General features: G+C 35.5%; 2 protein-coding genes across 2 annotated transcripts; both read right to left on the bottom strand.

Annotated features, from left to right (window-relative positions):
* Nucleotides 1-6,738: 6,738 nt before the first annotated feature.
* LOC104238040 (SNW/SKI-interacting protein A-like) lies at nucleotides 6,739-7,363 on the bottom strand. The gene is made up of 2 exons (XM_070170392.1): nucleotides 7,310-7,363; nucleotides 6,739-7,203 (listed from the first exon to the last, which is right to left on the bottom strand). Exons 1-2 carry the CDS (start codon nucleotides 7,361-7,363, stop codon nucleotides 6,739-6,741), a joined length of 519 nt encoding a protein of 172 aa, XP_070026493.1.
* Nucleotides 7,364-15,379: 8,016 nt separating this feature from the next.
* Nucleotides 15,380-17,000, bottom strand: LOC104238035 (dof zinc finger protein DOF3.1-like). Its single transcript, XM_009792299.2, has 2 exons — nucleotides 16,812-17,000; nucleotides 15,380-16,703 (listed from the first exon to the last, which is right to left on the bottom strand). The coding sequence occupies exon 2, from the start codon at nucleotides 16,455-16,457 to the stop codon at nucleotides 15,783-15,785; it is 675 nt and encodes a 224-aa protein (XP_009790601.1). The 5' UTR covers nucleotides 16,458-16,703; nucleotides 16,812-17,000; the 3' UTR covers nucleotides 15,380-15,782.
* Nucleotides 17,001-26,131: the final 9,131 nt, after the last annotated feature.

The raw sequence follows: 26,131 nt of genomic DNA, 5'->3' as shown, positions 1-26,131 counted from the left end.
AGAAATTCTGTATGTATCAAGAAAAAGTTGAATTTCTTGATTCCATTCTTTACTGCAAGAATTTACTTGAAAGTGGAGTGATAATGCTAGTCCGCATCTTTGAACTTTCCGCTGGCATATCCGCATATGTTTTTCTGGCCATCTTTTTCTTCAAATAGAACGGCACTCCAATATTCATTGATGGCATCAGTTTTGCAGTATCTTCTTATCATCTGAAGGGATGTAGAGGGACTTGACGTTTTTAGATATCTCTTTTATTTCTCTGACTGCTTCATCCTGTTTCTTTCCCCATGATGGAGCATTTTTCTTGAGCATTTCTGTGAGTGGTGAAATGTATATAGAGATATTTGGGATGAAATCTCTTACATAATTTATTACACCCAAGAACTATTGGATCTGCTTTGTTGTGAGGTTGGTATCCGGAAATTTGAGTAATTCCTGACATATATATGTGGTTCTGGACTGTATTCACCTTGGACAAAATGTATTTCGAGAAAATCGACCTCCTTTTGCGCAAGAACCATCTTTTTTGCTGAAATCATGATCCCGTACTATGTTATCAATGCCTCAAATTGACGAAGCAAGTTGATATGTTCTTCCAATGTATCACTAAATAACAGGATATCATCAATGTAAACTAAGGAGGTATGGAGGATGGGTTGGAATATTTTTATCATGGCTTTTTGGAATAAAGAGGGTGCAGTTTTTAATCCGAAGGGCATGACTTTCCATTAGAAGTGATGATCAGGGATGCAAAATCCCGTTTTGGGTCTTTCTTTATGGTGGATTCCCCATTGCCAAAATCCAAATTTTAGATCAAACTTGGAAAAATATTTGGCCTTAGCTAATTAGGAGAAAATAATGAGTTTATTTAGGATAGGGAACTTATCATCTTGGAGGAAGTGGTTAAGTGGTTGGTAGTTAATAACTAACCTGAGTTTTCCTCTTGTCTGCTCAGTCTTTTGTTGACCTAAAATGCTTTGCATGACCATTGTGAATCTCATGACTCTATTAGATCAAATTCAAAGAGTTTTTTACATTCTTTCTTTGCAAGTTGAAGATGATCTGGATTCATGCCTGAATGAATGGCTTTTGTTGGATTGATATTTTCATTCTTCTTGAAAGGGAGCTTGATAAAAAACTCTTCATTTTTCCATAATGGGCTTTTTCCTTTCTTCATGAAGTCCGTGTGAGATTTAGCACATGAATGCTCAATGAGATTTTGCTCAATCTCTTTGATTTGTTCGTCGTTGGTGATTTGAAATAGCCTTGTAATCTCAAAATAAGATTTGAAATGCTTCTTAAAGACTATCACGTTAGCTTTGATCTGGAGTTGATCTCTAAGTTGTCTGTAAATGTCGAATCCAAAAATAAGATCTTTTCCTGGTACATCATACTTTATCAGCTTGGTTCTGTATTTCAATCCTGGAAAGAACTCAATTGTGACCGGATGCTTTGTGATGACGGTGGTAGTCAATATTCCATTTGATGCAGTGTAAAAATCCTTAAAGTGCGGCATCCATTGATCTTCAGGGAGAACAACAAGATTTATGAGTGAGGAAGCAGCTCCAGTGTCAATGAAAGCAATAACTCAAGATGGTTTATCCCATTTGGATGAATAGACTTTGAGTTCGACTTGAGGAACAACTACAAGAGCGTTGATCTCCTCTCAGGCTTCGATCACTGGTTCTGAAATTTGGTAGTGATCATTGCCTTGATCTTCATAGATATCAAAAGAGAATAAAGTTTCTTCACTATGTTCATCATCCACAGAGAATATGGATTCAAGGTCCTCTTCTTTTCCGAGATATATGCCAGTGTAACCTTCAATCTCTTCAAGGAGTTTGACAAATTTTCTTGATTGGGGATAGTTTTTCACGAAATGTCCAATTTTGTGGCAAATAAAGCATCTGTTTTTCTTGTGAAAATTTCCTGGTCTTCTACGTCTAAAATATTTTGCACGTCTCTTGGACCTTGATTTTCCATCTGGAATTCTTAGCCATCTGAACCTCCTAAATCCTTTTTGTCTCCTGGTTGTGTGGCAGGAATATCCTGATCCAGTAATCAGATCGGATCTGCGACATGCTTTGTCAAGCGCTGGATTGTGTTGGATAATTTGTTTTAGGGCTGAGCGCTTTGTACAAATGTCATCTAATGCGACGAAAATAGCTTTCCTGATGTAGACAACTTGTGGGATTGTTATTGACTAAAACTTTTCTTCAATGATGGTCATGGTTTGGTTAGCCAACAACTTTGGAATGGAAGAGACAAAGGCTTGCTTCAGGTTGATGTTTCCACCAATTTCAAAGTATATCTTTGCTATTTTTTGAAAATGTCTATCAATGTCATTTCTGTCAAATGACACACACTTCATCTCAAAGAGCTGTCTTAGCATTTTCTCTTGTCTTTGGCTAGTATCTCCACAAAAAACTTCATGTAGGATTCTCATGTTGAAGGCAAAATCCTGGGAAGTAAGAAAAGTATTTTGTCTTGAATCCCAAGTGAATTCCACCAATCTCTGAGGATTCCTGAGAACCGGGAAGTTAGTTCTGAAAGAATGATATACTTTTCTTGTTCCACCAAATTTTTGGTCACTATCCAAGTATAGAAGTCTTGTATCCTTTGAGGCCATTTTAAAACCTTGACGTCATCTAAGGTGAAAGTGTGGAAGCCAGTTCCAATTGATTTTGATGCCATGGGTTCATGTCTTCTTTCTGGGATTGGCTCATCCGTCATGCCTTCTTGATCATCCTCTACTTCAGATATTTTTGGGTCTCTTGGTTGGCTTACAAAGATTGGGGGATCGTCTTCTTCGGAAGAGTTTGTTGTGGACTCATTGCTTGATTGAGAGTTATCTTCCATTGTTTCAGCGTCTGATGAATTTAGAGATTTTGACCATGGGGTATCTTATTCTGGTATATTTCTTGCCCGGGAGACATAGAGGCCTGGAGTCTTATGATCAAAAATCATCAAACTTTTGGGGTTAGACCCTTTTGAACTTTCTCCTTAGTCTTGCCTTTTTTTGGTATGTTTCTGGGCTGCAAGGGCATCTTTCCTTTCCTAAACCATTTTTGCGATATCGAATTCAGTTTTTTCTTTCAAAAGGTTGGGTGAAAGAAATGGGATTTTGTGAGGTAGTTAGAAAAGTAGAAAAGGTGTAGTCCAATTTTGGAGGAGAATATGCTTGTGGTGACATGGGGTAGAAGGTAGATTATGAAGGGGAACTGGGGCTTTTTGTGGCTCAAAGTGATTATTTTTCAGAAGTTGAATTTGTTCCTTGATGGAAATCGTCTCCTTTTATTGTTGTTGGAAGAACTGGAAAAGTAAAGTTCCCGGTGGACAAATTTCATATTGTAAATTGGTCAATCTTAGTTTCAATGCTTTGATTAGTCCTGCATGGTGAGACGATGGCTGCTCCACCTTTTTCTTAATTGTTTCCACTTTGCTCATTATCTTGTTTTGTGTACGGGCCACGTTTTTTATGGTGTTGCCAATATTGTTGAGCACTTTGTTTTGACAGATGGAATTTTCTAATTGTCAGTTAATTGTTGCTTCGATGTCACTTGTTGGGGTTTTTTCTCCAGTAGGTAGTACTATATTTTTCTTGGGATTTTTGGAGCATGGCTGATACCCTCCTTTTCAAAGGGTTGGAGTGAAGGAAAATCTTGGGTATGACTGGAGCTTGAAGGACTTAGCATAAATATATGTGGTTGTGTGGACTTTTGGGTTGATGGAGTTTTAAGCTCAGATGGATTTTTGGACTTTGGGGTATGAACTGATGGTGGTTTGGATTTGGGTGTTACTTCGTTGTCTGCCCAACTTGGAGTGAACTTTTCTCGTAATTTTGGCTATTCCTGGGGTTTATAACTGATAAGAAATCATATTTACCTACACGGCTTAATGAGCTAACTGAAGGATCTTTATTTTCATATTTGGCTAAAAATTGTTTTTCAGTGGTTTTTCCCTTTTTTTGAATTTTGCTTTGGTTTCGTTAAGGCCGAACCTTTCCCAATGATGTTGGTGGTGTTCATCATATTCTCCAATTGGATCCTCCAAACAGTCTTGGCAGTCACAACCAAGATCCCATGGACAATGTCCTGTGAAGGGGCATTTGAACCACCAAACTCATTTACCCTGTTTGTTAAAGTGTTGGCACCAGTCATGTTCTTCCATGATGCTTTGTATATCCCAGAAGAACTCTCCATCAGGTTCAGGTATGTATCTGTTGTATCTTTGGGTTGAATCATTTGACAAGAGAAAGATGGTTTTATTGGGTTTTTTGAGATGGGAATGGTCAAAGCTTATGGAAACAGTTTTGTCATTTCTTTTGGTAAAAGTTGGCTCACCAGATTGTAGAGATTCTTCTGGTTCCCTTAACGTTTCATAATTTGTGATCCAGGAATCAGGAAGGATATTGACAAGCTCATCTCTAGAAATTTATCTGGGTATTTGGGTGCACATGGTGTTTCCTTTGGTAGCATCAATATTCAAGAGTAAAGCATTTTCTCCTCTGGGAAGGTAGAGACCCATGGCATGATTTTGGACCCGCCACTCCATTTGGTGATGAAGAGTGGCTTGGATAGAATCTTTGGCTTGTGGGGCTCCCTGGATTTGGACTTGGATTTTTAGGGATTCGGTTAGGTACGGGTCATAAAGGGACATGTTAAAATTTGGAAAGATAGTTATGAAGACTGTCCCAGCATTTAGGGTAACTTCGGCAGTACCCAAATTTGCATGTTGGTACTCCAAGTATCTTGTATCTAGAAGAGAAAGTCGAGCAACAACAGGTTGACCTTTTCTTTCGTGATATGTTAAAGCGATTCAGATAGCATCAAAATGGATATGGGTAAAACTATGGTTTCTTTTACTAATGGTCTTGTTTTATAGGGAGTATTGCTTTTCAAATTTTCTGATAATTCCGTTATTCTAAGGCTAAAATATACAATAAATAGTAGTTAGCAACTGGATCTTAATGACAACTTGTCATTGTTGTTTTAGAACTTCAGATCGAAGAATGCTAAAGTTCAGCAAATATAAAAAAAAAATTCAGCTCCTAGAAAGCTGAAGTTCAGCAAATACAAAATAAACTTCAGCCCTGAAGTTCATCACAAACATAACAAAGCTTCAGCTAAAACATGCTAAGTTCAGCAAATATAGAACAAAACTTCAACTAAAACATGCTGAAATTCAGCAAATACAGAACAAAGCTTCAGCTAAAACATGCTGAAGTTCAGCAAATACAGAACAAAACTTCATCTACTAGAATGTTTAAGTTTAGCAATTACAAATAAAAACTTCAGCCAACACATACTGAAGTTTAGCAAATACAGAACAAAACTTCAGCTACTAGAATGCTTAAGTTCAGCAATTACGAACAAAAACTTCAGTCAACACATGCTGTTTGTGTTATTGAACTTTACCATTTGCACTATGAACTGAAGTTTGCAAGTCAGGCCAAACTTCATGCAAAAATATCTGAAGTTTTGCTACACTTCAGGCAAAATATTTTGCTACTTCAGGCCTGTATGTCTGAAGTTACGCGAAAAGTGGGTACGCTTGCAAATTTTTTTTGCAAAGCGGGTATAAGTTAAAATGTGACCCAAAAAGAAGGTATAGGTGCAAATGCCCCGTCCTTTGCTCCATCTCTTTTGCAAATCATGGGTTGCAGGCCTTTCTTGGTAATATCACAAAATATGTTGACTGCATTATATAGATTGCTGTAGTTGCTTTGATTATCGCAATGAGAGCTGTATGTATGCTTCTAGCCTTCCACTTTATGATTGTGTGTAGATTTGAATCTTAGGCTATAGTTTGGTCTCAATTCATCTGTTGTTCCTTGAAGTTTAACAAAATTTCATGTGGATAAAAATGTGAGGAACAATTACACACAATTGAGATATCTTAGGTTTGTTTTGTAGGGTGGGAGGAATAGGTAAAACTAAACCATCAATGAGTGAGCAAAAAAGAGCATAGAGTATGGTGGAAGAAAGTTTGTCTTTTTTACCTTAGAAAAAGAAATAAAAAAGAGGGAAGTTTATCTTTTTAATATAATAGTAAAGAATATGTGTCGATGTTTTTCATGTTCTTACTGTGTTGTATATACTTTTTAAGAGCTGGGAAAAAATTAATCGATATCTGCTTAAATTCTTTTGCCACTTATGTTATACAAATGGACTTGATTGTTTGGCATCTTCGTACTTTTAATAAAAAGATAAGTAAATTCAAGTGAAAATTCTGAATTGCTTTATCATGTCACTCAACCTGCTCTATCAGAACCTGTGTAGTGACAAAAGCTGGAAGAAAGTAAAAAAAATGCGGTAGGTGGGGAAAACAGAGATATAAGTAAAAGTTACAGGTTGAGTTGATGGGACTAATGCCAAATGGAGCACAACTGAATTCTCATAGTACTTCTTAAAAACATATAGGTGCGGGACAATACTTACATCTGCAATGAGACGTACATGAGAAAAAACTGAAATGAAATCTACTAGATTCAAGAAATGAAATTAGATGCATAGATGCTGAGGGACCGGGTAATATGACGAATGGAAAAATGTATTGAAAAAACATATAAATGCTTTGAAAATTGATTATTTAGGAGAATGAACAATTTGTATGCTCTTTTAAATATATTTTGTAGGAAATGGACAGAGAGTAAGTCTAGCTACTCCTCCCAATTCTTGAGTCTGTCTTGAGCGCTGAATAAGAGTCATTTTCCATGTTGTTCTTAGTCGCTGGCTAGAGATGGTCCAAACCAAATGGATCAGCATCCTCAAATTCCAGAGGTCTATCTCTTGGAGCAGTCCTCTCAGATGTTCCAGCAAATGCCTTGTCAGGCTTGAAGCGATCCGTCTTGATGATCTTCTCCAGCTGCTGCTGCTCGTCAGCACCACCATATACATCAGAATCCACGTCTTTCTTCCGTCTGTATGGAGTAGACTGAGCAGTAAATAAGTGTTTATCATAGATGTTGTAGGCATCATCGGTACTGGCAAATCCAGAATTCATCCCCTTCTCTTGGTTGAACAATCTCTGGTCATACATCATGACCTCGCCTCTTGATGTAGAAGCCATCCCAAGAGCCACCTTCTCGCTGATATCACGGTCTCTATCTCTGTTGATCTTTCTCTTCTTATTACCACTCATTGCTGAAGCATTTTTTGCCTCATCCAATCTCCTCTCGCGGCGTCGTATCTTCTCTCTCTGTATATAATCCACACTAGTCATATCATTCATTAGTGAACCTGCAACAGTTCCATCTCTTTCTTTTCCTTAGCTTTCATCATCAGCTCTTTGACCGCATTGCAACCGCTTCTCTGGCTTTCTCCTCTGCAACATACAAAGCCTCCGAAAATTTTGCCATATTATCATTGACCTGCACCTCTTGAAGTCCCCTGATGCCATCAGCAGCGAGACGCCTATCAAGGGGGATTGTGTAACCTTTTGGGTTCTTCTAGTTTGATATACAAGGCGGAATCTTCCAATCCTGTTGATCCTTCAATGTAACAGGACGAGGAGGAGAATGCATAAGAGGCACAGGTGGTGAACCAGAGCCCCTAGGGATCTTTTTGTGCTTGAACTTAGGTGGCTCGATAGGGTCCACTGGCATCGTCCAACCTTTGCACTAGGTTGTTGCTTTGATCAGGCACCGTTTCTACGATGGGTCGTAATCGGTCAACCGTCTCCTCTAGGGATGCTAGACGCTCCCCATGATTCACCATGGTCAGAAATGGTGATGATGGCAAATGTTTTCCCTCGTCCGATGTCGAGCCTAGGCTCTGATACCAACTGTTACGCAACGCCTTCCTGATGATCTTTGGAAGGGCAACGTAAGGCTAAGCAACCGATGTCAGTGCGGTTGCTGTCCGCCAATGAGGTCCTCGCCGCACGCTAGACTAGATTGTCAGTGCCGTGCGGGAAAACCAATGTCGTGGGCAATTGCGGAAGCTTGAGAGAGAATTGGGTTTTGAATGATGATGATGATTTTATTGATGAATGAAAATGCTGATTACAATGATGCGGTGTCGAGGGGGAGAGACACCAGAAAATGCTTGCTTGAAAATGTTTGATTGTTTGGTCCCCCTTAATAATGCTTAAAAAAAATAAACCAACATTACAAGACTAGTCCTAATAAAGCTGTAGAAGCACACTGAAATGAAAATGATGTAAACTAGCCTATGATTACAATGAAAAGGACTTAGATTATTACAAGGAAAAACTAAGTCCGATGGCAGCATCTTTGTCTTGCGGGTCAGGGTCTGCGCGCGCGTTGCTGTGGGCGCGCGCGACACTTGATGTGCTGGCCTGAGGCTGGGCACTGGTGCTTGGCATCAGGGTCTGTGCGCGAGGCGCTGTTGGAATGGGCCTGCAGCTGGGCGCTGGCGAGGCATCAGGATCTGCGCGCGCGGCATTGTCAGGGCGCGCGGCGCTGTTGTCAATGACCAGCCCTTGGGCGCTGGCGAGAGGCATCGGTGGGGCGACAGAGGCACATGCGCGCTTGTCACTTGGCGCAGCCAAGACCACGGGGCCGACCATGGCGCTAGGCATTGTGAGGCTTGCTAGGCCGCCATGGGGCGCGGCCAAGGGGTCATGGGGCATGTCTGGAAAGCAGCCCATGACATTACACATGCATGGCTTAATCTTTGAGACAAGCATATGACTACTGGCAGGATCAACCAGGTAGCAGTACTAATCCTAAAAGGAAAAGGATTCGATTCTACACCTACTTATACAGGGATTGGGAACACTTTCTTTTTTTGTGGGGGGGGGGGGGGGGTCTCTATATAATGTCTCGTAATCCTAAGGAATGGAATGGTAGATAGACGGACAATAATTTCTACTCCTATTTATACAACAATTAATTATTGGGATCCTAAATATATTAAGGAATTTTTGCACCATTCCTTTTCTTTTAAAAAAAAATTGATTTACCTCTATATATATACACACACTAGTCAATTATTTTGTAGAGAGGGAATTATCTTTTTATAAATAGGATGTTTTCTTAACTCGTCTCGAAGACATGGATCAAAGTTGTAATCTTACGCAAATATTAGATGTTATATTCTTAAAATGTTTAAATTCCTTATATAATTGTAGTATTTTAAACATCATAACCCAATATTTCGGATATTGAATATTAACTCATTTAGAATCAATTTGCTGAAATAGAATTCATTCTGAACTGCAGTAGATGGATGGAAACTTGGTGAAACAGACGTGTTTAGACTTAACCTGCTATAGAGGCCAATGCTTTAGTTCTAACTGTAAGATGAGTCGACTAAGAGGCCATCTACTACACAGTCATGAGCAATGGTGGAGGCAAAATTTCGGGGTTCACAAAAAGAAAAAAATTAAAAAATTAAAAGAGATTGTAGCTAGTGGGAATTAAACAATTGATCTCACAAAGATCGCTACAAAATATGTGCAAGAATACCCTTATGCCGTCAAGAACTCCACCATGACAAATACCATCCTATGTGGAGAAAGGAACCTTTAACTTCTATTTAATCGCGTACTTTTCTTAGGTCACGTAAGATGATATTGGACATGGTGAAGGTCCTAACGAAGAAAGAGTATTTTTGCACCTATTTTGTGACATTAGAGGCTGTGGTGAACGAATAGTATAACGAGGTATAAATGATCTTTTTCGCATAATAAAGGAATTTTTTTTTATGCTTTTCCGTTATGTTTTTAATAATCTATACCCTAATCTCTTTATTTCCTTACATCATAATTAAAATACTCTTTTTCTTAAATTATATATGAAGGTAAAATAGGAGAAATATCTCTAAATTTACTTTTACGGGCAGAGGCCTGGATTAGGTGAAACTCTTCCTATAGATGACTTTTTACTTTGGGTGAATTGAGTTTAAGCCATTCAAACGGTAAATTTGACTATGCTGTAATCCCTTTTTCTTCACCTACTATGATTTAATCCTTAGGAAGATGTTTTTTGCCCCATTCCTTGTATTAGCATTTAAAAATGCAGTAAATTTCCTTTCTAAATTTTTTTATTTAATTTTCTCAAATTGCAAGTAATTTTTAGTTCTCTCTGTCTTTATTTGGCTAGAATAAACCTATAAAAACTTTATTATTTCCTTGTGTTCGTTATTTAACAATTTTAATTACTAATTCACATTATTTCCTTGTATGATAACACTAGAAGCAGTAAATGTTCTTTCCAAGTTTTCAAGTTTGTTCATCAAACTTTTTAGTTTTTAACATGTCAGGAAAAGCACGAACTTATTAACAAATAAAAAAAATATTTGTTAAATTAGTAGCTTGAATCCAAATTTTAATAAGAGATTTGCATTTGTACAATAAAATCCATACATGAACGTTGGTCTTCAAGCTTTCTTGCACGTATCTCGACTATTCATAACGAGTTAGGTAAGATTTTAAAACCATTCAAAGTTAATGTAATCTTTTCAAATTATGTTCATCTAATAATTTTATATATTTTAAATAGTTCAAATATGTTTTAAGATTAAAAATGATTTCATACATGTTTCTTAAACTTACATTATCCGGAGATTTCAACTTTTTTACTATTGAGTAGAACGTTAATAATTTTATACTTTTCGATAATTCAAATCTATTTTGAAATGGAAAAATAGGTTGATCCACTAGGGACCTTTCAATTTTTAGTGCTTGAGGCATATTGCTTTAGTGACATTGGGCTTAATCCAGCTTTGATTAGTAGGAGAAATGAAGAATAGCCGAATTAGAAGCTGAAAATTAATTAGAAGGCTTAAAAGATAGTTTGATAATATATTTTTTATTTATTTATTTATTTATTTGGTTTAAAAGAACTATTTTTCAGCTTCTGCTTCTTGAAAGAATAAAAAATGTGTAACTAAAATTTATTCAGCTTCAAATTAAACACATGTTTTAGATTATAAACCAAGCATTCACCAAAAAAAGTAAATGTACTAAATAAGTAAGAAATTTTTAATTCCTATATTACGATCCTTGTATTAGTTTATCCACAAATCAGATGATCCCTTATCAGAGGCGGACTTATGTGTTATGTTAAGGAGTCACTGGACCCCGTAAACTTTGACAGAAATTTTGTATGTGTGTGTATATATATACCTTAGAAATGATTAATTTAAATCGCTTGGCACTCTGAACGCTAAAAGCCTTTATGCGGCACTAGTTGAACCGAATATTGTGCCCTCATCACGTTAAAATCTTGGGTGCGCCTCTGCCCTTATGATTCTAAAACAGATCTTTACCAAGATTTAAATGACTAGCAATTTGATGAGTTCGCCCACAGTCGAAATAGACAACATTGAAAACCAAAGTCAGAAATCTGCAAATTGGGTTGTCAAACAAAGACCCAGCGCCACTCCCTCGGTGGTTGAAGTCAAGGCTTCAATACCATTAAGTACCGCATTCATTCCAAGATTCCAAACCATAGCAACTCAAATATTTTATCAAATGGATAATAGAAAGGCAATAAATGTTATTTATATCTATATGACATTATGACTCTATCAACATCAATATTTCAGTTGTTCTTTTTCTTATTTTTATGTACATTCAACATTTTGAGTCTGAAATAGTGGATACAAGGGAAAAAAAACTTTTATATTTACATCAAATGAATGAATGCATAACACATGTTATCTACATGTACTTTTAATGAATGTATATTCTAACATTAATTTCTAGCGAGTGAATTGCTTACTGTTAGGATCGAAAAAAATCAGGTGTCATGCGGAATAGGGCTGTGCACGGATCGGATTGGATCGGATTTAGCATATTTCGGATTCGAATTTCAGATTTCGGATTCTAGAAAATGCAATCCGAATCTGATCCGAATTATATCGGATCGGATCGGATTTTAATGTTTGGATCAGATCGGATATCGGATCGTATTATTATGCCTCAAAGTTAAACTAATATGTATATTTTCTTTGTAAAAGAGGCAATACATTAAGAAAAATTCATGTTTATGTAATTATGAGAGTACTATGATGTCAATATAGCTAAATCTAGCAATTGTAAAGGTAATAACTTGGAGGTTGATGTAAATTAAAGTGTAGTATTTATACATGTCCTAATAATTTCGGATTGGATTGGATTAAAATATACCAATCCGAAATCCGATCCGAAATCCGAAATTTTAAAAAACATAATCCAAAATCCGAAATTCAAAATTGAATGGATCGGTTCGGATTTCGGATATCCGATCCGAATGAACAGCCCTAATGCGGAAGCTAGCAAAGCAAACTTGAACGATGATATATCATACAACAAAAGAGAAATATACCAAAAGAGACACAAATATTTAACGTAGTTCGGTCAACTGACCTACGTCCATGGCGGAGATGAGCAATCCACTATATAAAAAGAGAGTACAAAATATCGAGAGAACAACTTCACTAAGAGGCAAACACAAGTGACACACTAACACTTGTCCCGTAGATTTCTCCCCCTAAACACAACTCTCAAGCCCCATATGGCTACATTGTGGATGATATTGAATGAGAAGGATGGATCCTCAATTTATAGAAGTCGAAACTTTTTCCTACAAGAAAAAGGACTAGCCAAATATAGGACAATTATAATTTCCTTCTACAAAAAGGAAAACCCAATTAAGGTAATTATATTATCATTTTTCTTCAACAAATAGGAAAACCAAATATTATAAGATAGGGGCGGCAAAAGAGCTCGGTTTTCTATTTTGCGATCTTTAGATTTGTAAGATCATAATAGAGTCCATTACTTTCTATTATGCTTAATTACGTAAATTTATATGATTTGGTGTAAATTTAAGGAGTAAGCAAAAAATTCTATATATGGAACTTTTGGGTTAAAATAGCACGGTCTAGCCAGTTTTCGGACTTGTCATTTAAAAATAGCCAGCGTTTACCAAGTCAATGAAAAATAGTCATTATTTTGCTGCAATAGAGACCGGTCTAGCATAATATACTGGAGTTCGGTGCACTTGTGTATCAACTTCCAGCATATTATGCTTGACCGGTATACTTTGCTAGCTCCAGTATAATATGCTGGAGACTGGAGCATCGGTGCTCCAAACTCCCGTATATTATGTTGGACCGGTATATTATACTGGAGTATTTTCCGGATTTTGAATAGTATTTTCGTTCAGATTTATCTTTACATAAAAAATGGCTAAATTTCGATTACCTTTGAAATTGTGACTATTTTTGAATGAACACTTATAAATCTGGATATTTTTGAATTTCTCCCAACTTTTGGTCATCAATGCACTTCCAATTATTTAATGTTAGGCTTGTGTTTCACACCATCTGATAAATTCTAACACGGATGTGGGCCCAAATCTAAAAAGATAGATGCTAGATTTTAGCTCTAAGTGACTTAAGAGGCCCACTTCATGTGGGTTGGTTCAAGATGGGAATCATCATAAATCCACATAGTGGTCCTTTGGTCCATCTCTTTTGCACATCATGGGTTGCGGGCCTTTGTTTCTAATCTCACAAACTCTAATCCAATTGCTTAGTTTGGTAAAATTATACTAGCTGCTAATTATTAGAAAAAATTACGCGACACATCAAATATATATATATATATATATATATATATATATTATAATTCATGATTTTTTTTGAATTTTATAGAAAATCTATGAAATATAAGATCAATTGTCTTGAATTGAAAAAAGAAAGTGGCAAACTCTCATAGTTCAGTTGGTTAGACTAACCACTTGGTAAATGGAGGTCTTGAGTTTCAACTAGCAACAAAGGCATTTTATTTTTCAAAAATCTGTATTTTGCAACAAATATAATGACAGGGGTTGTTTTTTGTATATACCCCTGTATTTCGTCTTGGTTGTATTTGTTGCGCGAACGAATATAGTTGATACATGTTGTATTCGTTGCACATTTGAATACAAGTGACGATAACAATTGAATTGTAGCTACAAATGATAAATTAGGCAAACTATAGTTACTAGGCTTTAAACTACCGTGCTTTATGAAAATTCCTCCTACCATTACACCAATTCTAACAAGCAGATTGATTTGACAAGTTTTCTTACGCGTCAATTTGGACAATATAATATGCAGCTCCAATTGAAGTCTTAACTTTTTTCTTGTGCTGATTTGAACTACATCAAAATGATCCGTTGATGAATATTATAGTTAGTCAAACCCACATAATATTATAGCTAATCAAACGCACATAACTCTGTGCGTATTGAACATATAATACTTTCATGGGCTACATTTAATACTGTATTAAGAAGGAGTGTTATCATTTTTAGCCTGCGTTATGAATTATTTACATTTGGTAGCCGAAAAAGTGTACAATTAAACCTCTTTATAACAGTACCCGTTTGTTTCGATATTTTTTGGTTGTCACAATGAAGTGCTATTACAGAAAACATATATTATAACGTAATATAAAAATTGGTTCCACGAAATAATTGGCTTTTATAGCGAATGATTGTTATACAAGGATGTTGTTATAGAGAAATTTAACCGTATGAAATTTATATATAATATACAAAATATATATATAAACAAAAAATATATATTAGCTCTGCTATTATTTTTACGGAAGCTATACAATATTATTTTTCCTATTAATTAACGGTGCCTTTACTTTTTCTATAATTTTCTGTATCGTTTGGACCATGGTATTCGGCGACATGTACAATCACTGCAAGATGGGGGGCAGAAGAAGATCAAATTTAATTTAATTGTAGCAACTAGCAAACGAAACACACTAAAAGGGGAGGCAAAAAAGATAAGATAGAATATCGAGTTAAGGGAAAGTCGAGATCATGTCTAGTCCTTTTAAGACGTTACAACAAGTCTAGAACTCTTCAATACTATTTAATTTGGGATCTTCATTGTATTTCACCCCTCTCCATCCCATCATCCATCAAATTAATTTGGAATATATAATGCAAAAAGAACAAAAATAGTCTCCTTTTCTAATGTTCCCTAAAAAGATTTTCAATCTAATCGAATTATTTACATTTCAATAATAGTTCAATTCCTATATTTTAAAGGGGTATTATCACTTTTAACCCGCACCAGAAACTATTTATATTTGGTAGTCAAAAAAATATATTCGACTATTATTTTTACAGCGGCATTATTTTTCCGATTTTAAAGGAGATTAATTGCATTAGTAGCAACACAGCCCTTGGGATTAAGGTGATTTGTTCCATACACCAATTATAGACAATACCCTATTCCCGGGTCAACAAATGCATCCACGTTAGTATTTACGAGCAGACCGGAGTTAGGTGAAGGTTCAATTGAATATCGCATGCAGTATTGTTATTTTAAATATCCTTATTTGAATTCTTGACTCCACCATTGCTTACAAGGTAAAAAGAAACGAACCAAAAATTATGTTGAATAAAACACAAGTATTGGCACAACAACAAAAAACCACAAGTATTGGCACAACAACAAAAAACCTGTATAGGCAGACCTTACCCTACCTTGTGAAGGTAGAGAAATTATTTCCGATAGACTAACGACGTAACAACAACACACATCGTTAGTATATGTATTATATTGCATTACCTATAGAAAACGAGTATCATTGCTCATGCACAGCACTTCACCACCACATTTTCCACAAGTAAATTATGTACCACTAGTACTAGAGTGCAATCAGTAACAACACTTCCAAAAGAATGTCAAAAAAGAGAATTTAAAAAAAAAAAAAAAAAAGAGAGAATAAAAAGTTAAATACTTAGCAAAGTAGTAGTTAAATACCTTCTCTGAAAATAGTAATACTAACTCTAATAATTTTTTTGGCAATTTCATTCACTGGAAATTGGAACCTGGTGTGTAAATTGCAAGATCAGGCCAACCATTGCTACCACCATTCCAACAATTATCAGAATCTCCGCCATTTTGAATTCCCAAATATGTATGATTCCCATTTTGACGGGTACCGTCTGAGCCCGAACCCAAACCCAAACCCGAATTTGAATTTTGGTTCCTCGCAAATTCACCCAACTGCAAATTGGACCCATTATTATTACTCGGATTCAAAGCTTCCATCAAATTCCCAAATTGCGGTCCGTTTGACTCCAACAGCGAACTGAATTGCCCATTACTCATATCAATCACTCTACTACTGTTTTGATCAAAAGCTGGAATTGCAGGTAAACCAAATGGCTCTGGTTTTGGATTTGTTATCTGATCAGGTTTTGAGGATGAAACTAAAGACGACGTCGTTGAGGAGGAAATTTTCTTACTTGAAGATGATGAACGTTTTGTGTTCTTACGAGAACCGCCACCAACTGGAATATTCCTAAGAGTACCACCTTTGGTCCAATACCTACGACAACTCTTACAAAAGTGACGTGGCTGAGAAAGATTATAATTGTTGTAATAACAGAATTTTGTATTTGGTGAATCACATCTTGGACATTTCAAGTGTTCTTGCTCTGGAAATTGTGGCTTTATTTGTGTATAAATTGATGGATCTTGCATATTTAATTTTCTCTTTAGCCTATAAAGATTCAGTCTTTTTGAAATAAACCAAGTGAATTTTGAGCTTAAAAATGATAAGGAAATAGTAGTATTGAAACCAAAATTTTGGTTCTTTTTTTTTAGTGAATTTTCAATGGATTTGTTTGTTACTATGAAAGAAGAAATGCTGGCTTTTGGGGGTTTGAGAAGTGGCGAAAAAGCACTAAAAAGAGGACAAAAAAGACAAGATATTTTCACTTGTAAAATCTGCAGAAGGAAAACAACAAAAAGGTAAGAGGAAAAAGCAAGAACTTGTACACAAAGAGGGCTATTTTAATTTCTTGAATATATGAAACCAGATTATAGGATATTTACCTCCAAATTTTCACCAAAATCAGTGACTCTGCAGAAAAATTCTGACTTAAAATCTTTCAGGGAATGAAGAAAAACAAAAGGACAGCAGAAAATAAATATACTTAGATTTGAAGTTTGATTGAATGATATGAAGAATTCCGCGTTAGAAAGAGTTAAGAAGAGAGAAGTAGAGTTTCCTTTCTCTTTCTCTTTCTCTTTCTCTTATACTCTTTTTAGGCTTATAGAATTGGAATTTTTAGGAGTCTATAGTGTTTAGTGAAGTCTCACTCAAGCTGATTTTAATAGATAGGCTAAATACTAAAGAGGAGTCTAGTCTAGTAAAAAAGACACACTGCCATTCATTTTAAAAAAGAATTAAAAGTTGAGAAAATGATATTGTATAGTCGCGATAAAAATAATAGTTGAAAAAAATATATAAATTTTTTTGTATATTTTATGAATATATACATTTATATGTTATATATTAAAATTATACAAATATTATATACTTTTTTAATTATCAGATATAAATAGTTTCTATACCGCATAATAGCTCTTAAAAGTTGGTGGGCAGAAAAATAGAGAACAATCTAGAGATGATTAAAAATGTTTATATAAGATTCTTTTAAGCTTTGGCTAGCTCTAGGTAGGATAGAATAAGCCAAAAGCTAGTAATATTGTATTGTTAAATTGTCAATGTAATTAGTGTTTGTAAATTCAAACAAGGAGACTAAACGTCAATTCTTGTCTTTATAATGTTCACTTAACCTTACACGTGTTTATTAATCTTTGTTTTCCTTTCTTCTGCAAAAACTACTACATCAAACATCCTCAAATCAATTTTATCTATACAAATCTTTACAAGAATATAATACTTTATAATTGGCACTTGGACAGTTTTTTGAGAATTTTTCACAAGATCTTTACAAAATGAAACATTTGATATTCACGATGTTTTAGCTTAGACAAAATGGCCCGTTTGGCCATAACTTTTTTATTTTATTTTTTTTCCCGAACTTTAATTTTTTTTCGGAATCAGTTTAATCATTAAAATTTCAAATTTTACTTGATGTTAAATTTCAGAATTTTGTAAAATTGTGAAAAACTTCAAAAAAATATTTTCCAAAATTTTTACTTCAAATCACTCAAAAAAATTAAAAAACAGCTCCAAATTGCATTTATGTCCAAACACAACTCTTATTTTCAAATAGCATTTTTACTTGAATTTTTTTTTCTTTTTTCTGGAATTTTACAATTCTCATGTCCACCCGTTTAGTCCAAAATAAAAGTCATTTTAAAAAACCAAGAAAATATTTTTTCCGTAACTTTATCCTTGTTCCAAAAGATGAATTATACCCTCTTAACAGCTATTACTCAATTTTAAATGGATTAACACCTACTAAATGGATTTTTTAAGTAGTGTGTTAAAACTTTAAATAATATTTAAAAAGAATATAACATAATTTGTTTGATATTTGTCTAAAACTTTTAACTGCCAAACAACACCAACATAAAAATGTTCTTAATGTTATAAAATAAAGACTATAAAGTAAAGACACGTATAGAGAGACACTGATATATTATTCGAATTCAAACTAATGTACATAATGAACTGAAATCTCTTCTATTTATAGAAGAAAGGAAGTTGTTGTGTAAGCTGCTGTGTAAGCTGCTACTACAAGCTGCTGTGTAAGCTGCTACGCAAGCTGCTACTATATCGGATATGGATAATCTTCTACTGAGAGCAATGTTTATCCATAACGGAGTACTGAATGGATAAACTTATTATACTCGGTATAGATAATCTTCTACATAAGGTAATGTTTATCCATAACCGGGTACCGAAGTGATAAGCTTCTTCAGGAAGCTTATTTCCAATAGAGTACTAAATAGATAAACATATTTACGGTGGAGTCTCATATGGATAAGCTTCTTCAGGAAGATTATTTACAACGGAATACTAAATGAACATCCATAATATAATATATTTATAACACTCCCCTTGGATGTTCATTAAAAGATAATGTGTCTCATTAAAACCTTACTAGGAAAAATCACGTGGGAAAAAATCCTAGTGAAGGAAAAAGAGTACACATATTTAGTAATACGCATTGCTAGGTGACTTATTAAAAACCTTATAAGGAAAACCCCATGGGAAAAAACCTTAGTAAGGAAAAAAGAGTGTATCGCGTATTTTACTCCCCCTGATGAAAACCTTGTTTCAAATATTTGAGTCTCCGCATTCCAATCTTGTATACCATCTTCTCAAAAGCTGAAGTTGGCAAAGATTTAGTGAATAAATCTGCTGGATTATCACTTGAACGGATTTGTTGTACATCAATGTCACCACTTTTCTGAAGATCGTGTGTGTAGAATAATTCTGGTGAAATGTTATTCGTTCTATCTCCTTTTATAAATCCTCCCTTTAATAGTGCTATGCATGAAACATTGTCTCCGTATAATATTGTGGGTCTTTTATCACATTCCAACCCACATGTTTCTCGAATGAATCACTGATCTCAATCATATGCACTCCCTGCTTGCCGGTTTGAAATCGAGCTTTATGGGTATCGGATAAATAACCTGCATCTGCATTACCAATACGATCTGCACCACTTTTGTTAGCATTAGCAAGATAAATAAGTGCACCATCTACACCGAGATAGAGTATTTCAGGACCAAGGAGCTCCTCATCCTCTTCTAGAGGTTGGAACGGATCCTTATTCACTTCAAGTGATTGAATATTCATTGGTGTACTTAATGGGTACACTTTGTCCATGTAAAAGTATTTTTAAGACCCTCTTGGAGCTCTTCCGGAGTTCCAATAAGATTTATGTCACCAACATAAACAGCAAGTGTAACAAATTTTGATGACATTTTCTTTATAAAAATACATGGACAAATAACATAATTTATGTAACTTTCTTTCAGCAAATATTTACTGAGGCGATTATACCACACGCGCACAGATTGCTTTAAACCGTACAAAGATCTTTATAATTTGATCGAGTACATTTCTCAAGACTTTGAATTATATGCTTCGGGCATTTTCAATCCTTCAAGGATCTTCATATAGATTTAGCCAAATAAGTCATATAGGTTAAGACTTGTATCTAAATGGTATGACATCTTCAAGTGTCTGGACTGCTAGTCCGATCCTCACAATCTTTTACAATATTGTGCACTATATTGTATTAAATATATCGTCGACGATCATTTTGTGTCAGTTCCGAAGCGACATAACTTGTGGAGATCTCAATGGATTAATATTATCAAAAGTTCTCATCCTTCAGGAAATCGAACATAATTATCTGAATGCGCATTAATCACATCAAATTGTGATGCCTCAACCTCTTTTAAAATATTTACTACTTCAGGAGCAAATCGAGGCGTGCATTTAATATAGAGAATATTTATGTAGCTTATCTTCAATTGTAACTATAGAAAGCCTAAATTATCACTTCTGGTGATCATAGACATATACCACTTCTGGTGGTTAACAAAATATAATTACAATGAGATATATGAAATATAACTACTTCTGGTGGTTGTATATTTCTTGCAAACTCTGCTAGAGTTTAAGTTGATCTAATAATATTATCCATATTCTTCAAAATGACATAAATAAGATATATTATAGTAAACATCATTATCAAATCATAATTTATTCTTTATGTACAACAATTACATAACCATACTATCTATTACAAACAACAAAAATTAAAGTATTTACATTTCTATAGATTCACCACCGATTACATGACTTGTTTCTCCTTCTGAGAGTGCAAGTTAATCAGTTACATCCAAATGCATGAAGTCTAAATTATCTTCAGAAATAAAATTTGCTTCAACATTTTTCTCTGTCTTCTTTAGGGAGGCTTGATAAAGCTCAACCATGTGCTTTGGCGTACGACAGGTACGTGATCAGTGCTATTTTTCTCCACATCTATAGCATGCATTTTCTGCATTTGGTGTTTGCACCGCTTCATGCTTTTGTTCCTTCCTTTTCCACTGCTGGTGTTGAGGAGTGTTCTTTGGTGCATTATTATTACCATGATTAGAGTTTCTTTCCCGACCACGACCATGACCACGACCTTTTCCACGTTTAGCCTGGTGGAAGTTCGTCTCATTCACTTCAGGGAATGGACAAGAACCAGTAGGTCGGCTTTCATGATTTTTCATTAATAGCCCATTATATTGCTCGGCTATAAGAAGATGTGAGATAAGTTCAGAATACTTTTTAAATCCCATCTCTCGATATTGCTACTGCAGGAGCATATTCGAGGCATGAAAAGTGGTGAAAGTTTTCTCCAACATATCATGATCAATAATATTATCACCACATAACTTCAATTGGGAAATAATTCTGAACATAGCAGAATTATACTCACTGATAGATTTAAAATCTTGTAGCCTTAGATGAGTCCAATCATATCGTGCCTGTGGAAGAACGACCATCTTCAGGTGGTCATATCTATCTTTCAAATTATTCCACAGTATGACTGGATCTTTAACAGTAAGATATTCCATTTTCAGGCCCTCATCAAGGTGATGGCGTAGGAATATCATTGCTTTGGCACGGTCTTGGTTTGATGCCTGATTTTTGTCTTTGATGGTGTCTGTCAGACCCATCGCATCAAGATGAATTTCAGCATCAAGCACCCAAGACATGTAGCTTTTGCCCGATATATCCAGGGCTACAAATTCAAGTTTAGAAAGATTTGACATTATTTAGGAAAAGAAAGTTCTTACCTCAGATACTTTCAAAATATTTGCTCGAGATGGCAGAGTCTCGTGCTGATAACGTGTTATAAAATAAAGACTATAAAGTAAAGACAAGTATAGAGAGAAACTGATATATTATTCGAATTCAAACTGATGTACATAATGAACTGAAATCTCTTCTATTTATAGAAGAAAGGAAGCTGCTGTGTAAGCTGCTACTACAAGCTGCTGTGTAAGCTGCTACTACAAGCTGCTGTGTAAGCTGCTACGCAAGCTGCTACTACAAGCTGTTGTGTAAGTTGCTACTGCAAGCTGCTGTGTAAGCTGCTACTATACCAGATATGGATAATCTTCTACTGAGAGCAATGTTTATCCATAACAGAGGACTGAATGGATAAGCTTATTATACTCGGTATGGATAATCTTCTACCTAGGGTAATGTTTATCCATAACCGGGTACCGAAGTGATAAGCTTCTTCAGGAAGCTTATTTCCAATAGAGTACTAAATAGATAAACATATTTACGGTAGAGTCCCATATGAATAAGTTTCTTCAGGAAGATTATTTACAACGGAGTACTAAATGAACATTCATAATATAATATATTTATAACACTTAAAATATTATGTGGTTACAACAAGAAATAATACTGGTTTTTTTTTATTCAATCAAATTTTTAAATGGTGACAAAACAAAATTGTTCTTTTGTAGGAAATAAAAATTGGAGGGGCTTCAACCTCAGCGGCATCTTTGGGAAAAGAGTTTTGTACTATTAGGCGTTATTAATTTGTCGCGTTAGATAACGATTAAGGAATGTCTTATTCAAATAAAGAATTGAACATGACTCCTTATCCCTAAAATAATCCGCCTGATGACTTTTTCCTCTACTGTCAGCTAGTCTTAATTCTTAACTTTTTAGTCGCTGATTTTTTAATCCTAAAAAATTTAGTGGGTTTAATTTTTAATGTAAATTTATTATGCGTTAAAAACGATGAGTTCAATTATAATATTTATTAAAAGATTTAGTAATTTTTATGTATATATTTAAGTTTTGCGTTAGATATAGCGGGTTCATCTATTTTTTTTTTATGTACAATGAGACCTTTCTATAACAATATTATTATAAAACGACACTTCACTATAAATATCAAGTTTTTCGGAATCAAATTTTATGTAGGGAATGTAATAATATGTATTTTCTATAATAACGTTTCACTATAACATCCAAAAATATTCTAAACAAACAAAGCTATATTTATTACGTATAGAAAAGTTTGACTATTTATTTATGTTTATTTGCAACTCGGCTCATTAAGAAACCGAGCGAAGCCGACAACAGCAGCAGTCAAAGCCAAAAATAGAAAAGGTTGCGTGCAAACGAGGCAGAAATGAGACTGAAGAGAGCATCATTTGGACTCGATGAGATTCATCGTAGCCGTTGGATAGGTTGAGTTGGAGGAATCAGGAGCGTCCATATGTGAGCCACAGAGGTGGAATCGTAGCGTTGGGTGGCCGAAAAACCAGAGCCAATGTCACCGGAGACACGTGGATAAGCCCCCATTATTATGTGAGCACTGCGTTTTAATGGTGGCGATAGTGATAGAAATGTGAAATAATTACGACGATACTTCTAATGCGGATCATGCCACGAGGTAAAAGTGCAAAAATAACTGCGGAAAGAAAAAGATAGGTAAAATCTAAAATGTTAAAAGACCTTTTTTTTTTTTACTTTTTTAAAATACAAGTAAATTCTTCATTCAAGATCTCTTCGACATATTCAATGGGAACCAATGAAAGCAGAAAATGTATGTTTAGGAGCGGAGCTAGCATATCAATTATAAATTCAGTCGAATTAAGTAGCTTTGGTCCAAATTTTGTACTCGTCTAGAAAAATTTATTGAATATGTTAAATTATTAATTTAGAACCCCATAATTTAAAATAATTAGAATTTCAAACACATAAATTTCAAATCTTAATTCCACCTACAACTACCACTTTATTCTCTGTATACTTTTGGTTTAATTTGTAAAATAAAGAGAATATATAGGTGATAATGTTTCTATAGTAATTGAGTTTACAATTAAATATCGAAATTTCGTGCCCAAAAGGCGATGCAGATAGATGCACATACATGTCTCCATAAATTCTGCGTATAGGTGAAATCTGGTCAATTTAAGATATATCTGTACCTGATTAGTACACATGTTTCAGAAACGAAATAGAGAGCTCAATAGCTTTCTGGCCAAAATTATAGTTTATAGAATTTTGGATAGGCTTTTACTAATATATGTAGAGGACAACGAAGAAAAAAAAAACAATTATTCAGATGAGATGCATGTAGTACCGAAACAATAAGTGCATAATATGTATTATCTTTTTTCCAAACTTAAATTTGATTCTGATAATCAATATATATTCTTGAATCTATTTCTCACTTGCAACAAAATTATTTATTTTTTTGAGTTCATCCGATGTCCGATACATATATTATAAGTCTAATTAAATCTGAATTTACGCCGAAAAATCCCACTTTAGATTTAATAATCCCAAAAATGGCAAACAGAACAAACAATATGGCATTTGCAATTTACGCGGAATAGACTGAGCTGGACCCATTAGGTTCCCATATTCAACTTTACTTTTGTCAGTATTGGTGAGTCTACGACTACAATTTAATCCGGGTTGAAAATTGGAAAATGGTTTCATATTGGAATGGAGAAGTAGTAGGGACACGTATTGTCAATGTCATTACATTATTATTTGTTCCAAATCGACATGGATTCTGCTCATGCATGTGTTATATGTACGAGAACTTATTTCTCAGACAACGTTGTCACGTCCTTAGTTGTTAACTAAATACACGTGCGACACTTAACAACTCGCTTACGATCTTGCACAACTTGCTCACGTTCTTGTTATGTCAAGTCAGCCTTACTACACTCAAGATCGCTAAGAGAATGGAAGAAAGAACACAAGAGAATTATTAAAGGAAGCTTTGTATTAGAGATAACTTGAATTGTTTGCTTGATGAATTACAAATGAATGACCCCCTTTATATACTAGTCTCCTAAGGGCTAGTATGTAAATATTAATTATTACACAAGTCCTTGATATTTACAAGATAAGGGTTTATTCTAGAATTCTCTACAAGCCTAGAAGATTCCAAGGACTTTCCTAGCAAATCCATAAGGATCTAGGTTCTTCCTAAGGAAATGTCCATACCTCTCTAGAATCTTCTCACAAATGCTAGCCTTCTTCTTATGTAAGCTTCCACATGGCATTAATATATGCCAAATGGCACCTATGTGGCATGATGACATGGCGGTTCATCACACTCTCCCCCACCTAATTTTGCGACGACCGCGGCGCAATGCTGCTGCATAAACTCTCGGATCTTATCTTTGAATTGCCACAAGTCTTCATATCGTTCCCACGTGGTCTCCTCCGGTGATTGCCCTTTCCAATGGACGAGGAACATAGCGGTGGCTTTTGCCCTTGTTTTCGCCTGGCCTGGTAATCTATGATAGCCTCAATCTCCCAATCATGCGAGGCGGTGATAGTCATTGGCGCCCGACTTGATTGGCCCCTACTCGGATCATCCTTATCTTCATGATATGACTTAAGCATGCTAGCATGGAAGACATGGTAGATCTTGAGATACGATGACATGTCAAGCTTGTATGAGATCTTGCCTATCTTGGCGACAATCTCAAATGGCCTCTCATACTTGCGAATCAGATTCTGATGCATGCCCCGTAGTTCCTTGAACTGTCTTGGGTTAAACTTCACCATGACCATGTCCCCAAATCTATAGTATGCGGGACGCCGCTTACGGTTCGCAAACTTCTTCATCTTCTTAGCTGCCTTATCCAAGTAGGACTTAGCAGTGTCGAGCTGCTCCTGCCATCCTTTGGCCATATGATAAGCCATCAAACTCTTTCCCTCGCACGCGGCTGGTAATGAATGTGGAGTTTGTGGTTGTTGGCCTGTGGCTAGCTCAAATGGTGTCTGCCCAGTGGACTCACTCCGCTGCAAGTTATAAGAGAATTGGGTGATGCCTAGGAGCTTTGCCCAATCTTTTTGATGCGCGCTTACATAATGCCTCAAGTAGCATTCTAGTAAGGCATTGACTCGTTCCGTTTGTTCATCCATCTGTAGGTGAAAACTAGTAGAAAAGTGCAGCTCCGTACTAAGTATGTCAAACAACTCTCTCCAAAAGTTTCTAGTAAAGCGGGGGTCTCGATCACTGATTATATGCCTTGGTAAGCCCCAATACTTCACCACGTTCTTAAAGAACAGCTTGGCGGCTTCCTTGGCTGTGCAACCTGGTGAGGCGAGCATGAAGGTGGTATATTTGGAAAATCTATCCACGACCACCATAATAGTACCATAACCGTCGGACTTCGGTAGGCAAGTAATAAAGTCCATAGTTACGCTCTCCCATGGACGCTCTGCAACTGGTAGTGGCTCCAAAAGTCCTCTGGGTTGTTGTTGTTCAACCTTGTCCTGTTGACAGACAAGAGAAGTCTGCACATAGCACTCTATGTCATCACGCATGCGTGGCCAATAGTAGACCGACTCAACCAGGGCCCTAGTGCGATATTGACCTGGATGA

This window comes from Nicotiana sylvestris, chromosome 3, assembly GCF_000393655.2.
Source record: "Nicotiana sylvestris chromosome 3, ASM39365v2, whole genome shotgun sequence".
Classification (NCBI taxonomy): Eukaryota; Viridiplantae; Streptophyta; class Magnoliopsida; order Solanales; family Solanaceae; genus Nicotiana; species Nicotiana sylvestris.
The sequence above is the reverse complement of the archived record's forward strand: the minus strand, read 5'-3'. Positions and strand labels throughout refer to the sequence as shown.

What these genes read in the sequence shown, in the direction of transcription:
- LOC104238040 (XM_070170392.1), bottom strand. Translation starts at nt 7,363, where the DNA reads ATGGCAAAATTTTCGGAGGCTTTGTATGTTGCAGAGGAGAAAGCCAGA. An exon ending in AGGAGAAAGCCAGAGAAGCG is followed by an intron (nt 7,204 to 7,309) that starts GTTGCAATGCGG and finishes GATTATATACAG; the next exon opens with AGAGAGAAGATACGACGCCG.
- LOC104238035 (XM_009792299.2), bottom strand. Translation starts at nt 16,457, where the DNA reads ATGCAAGATCCATCAATTTATACACAAATAAAGCCACAATTTCCAGAG.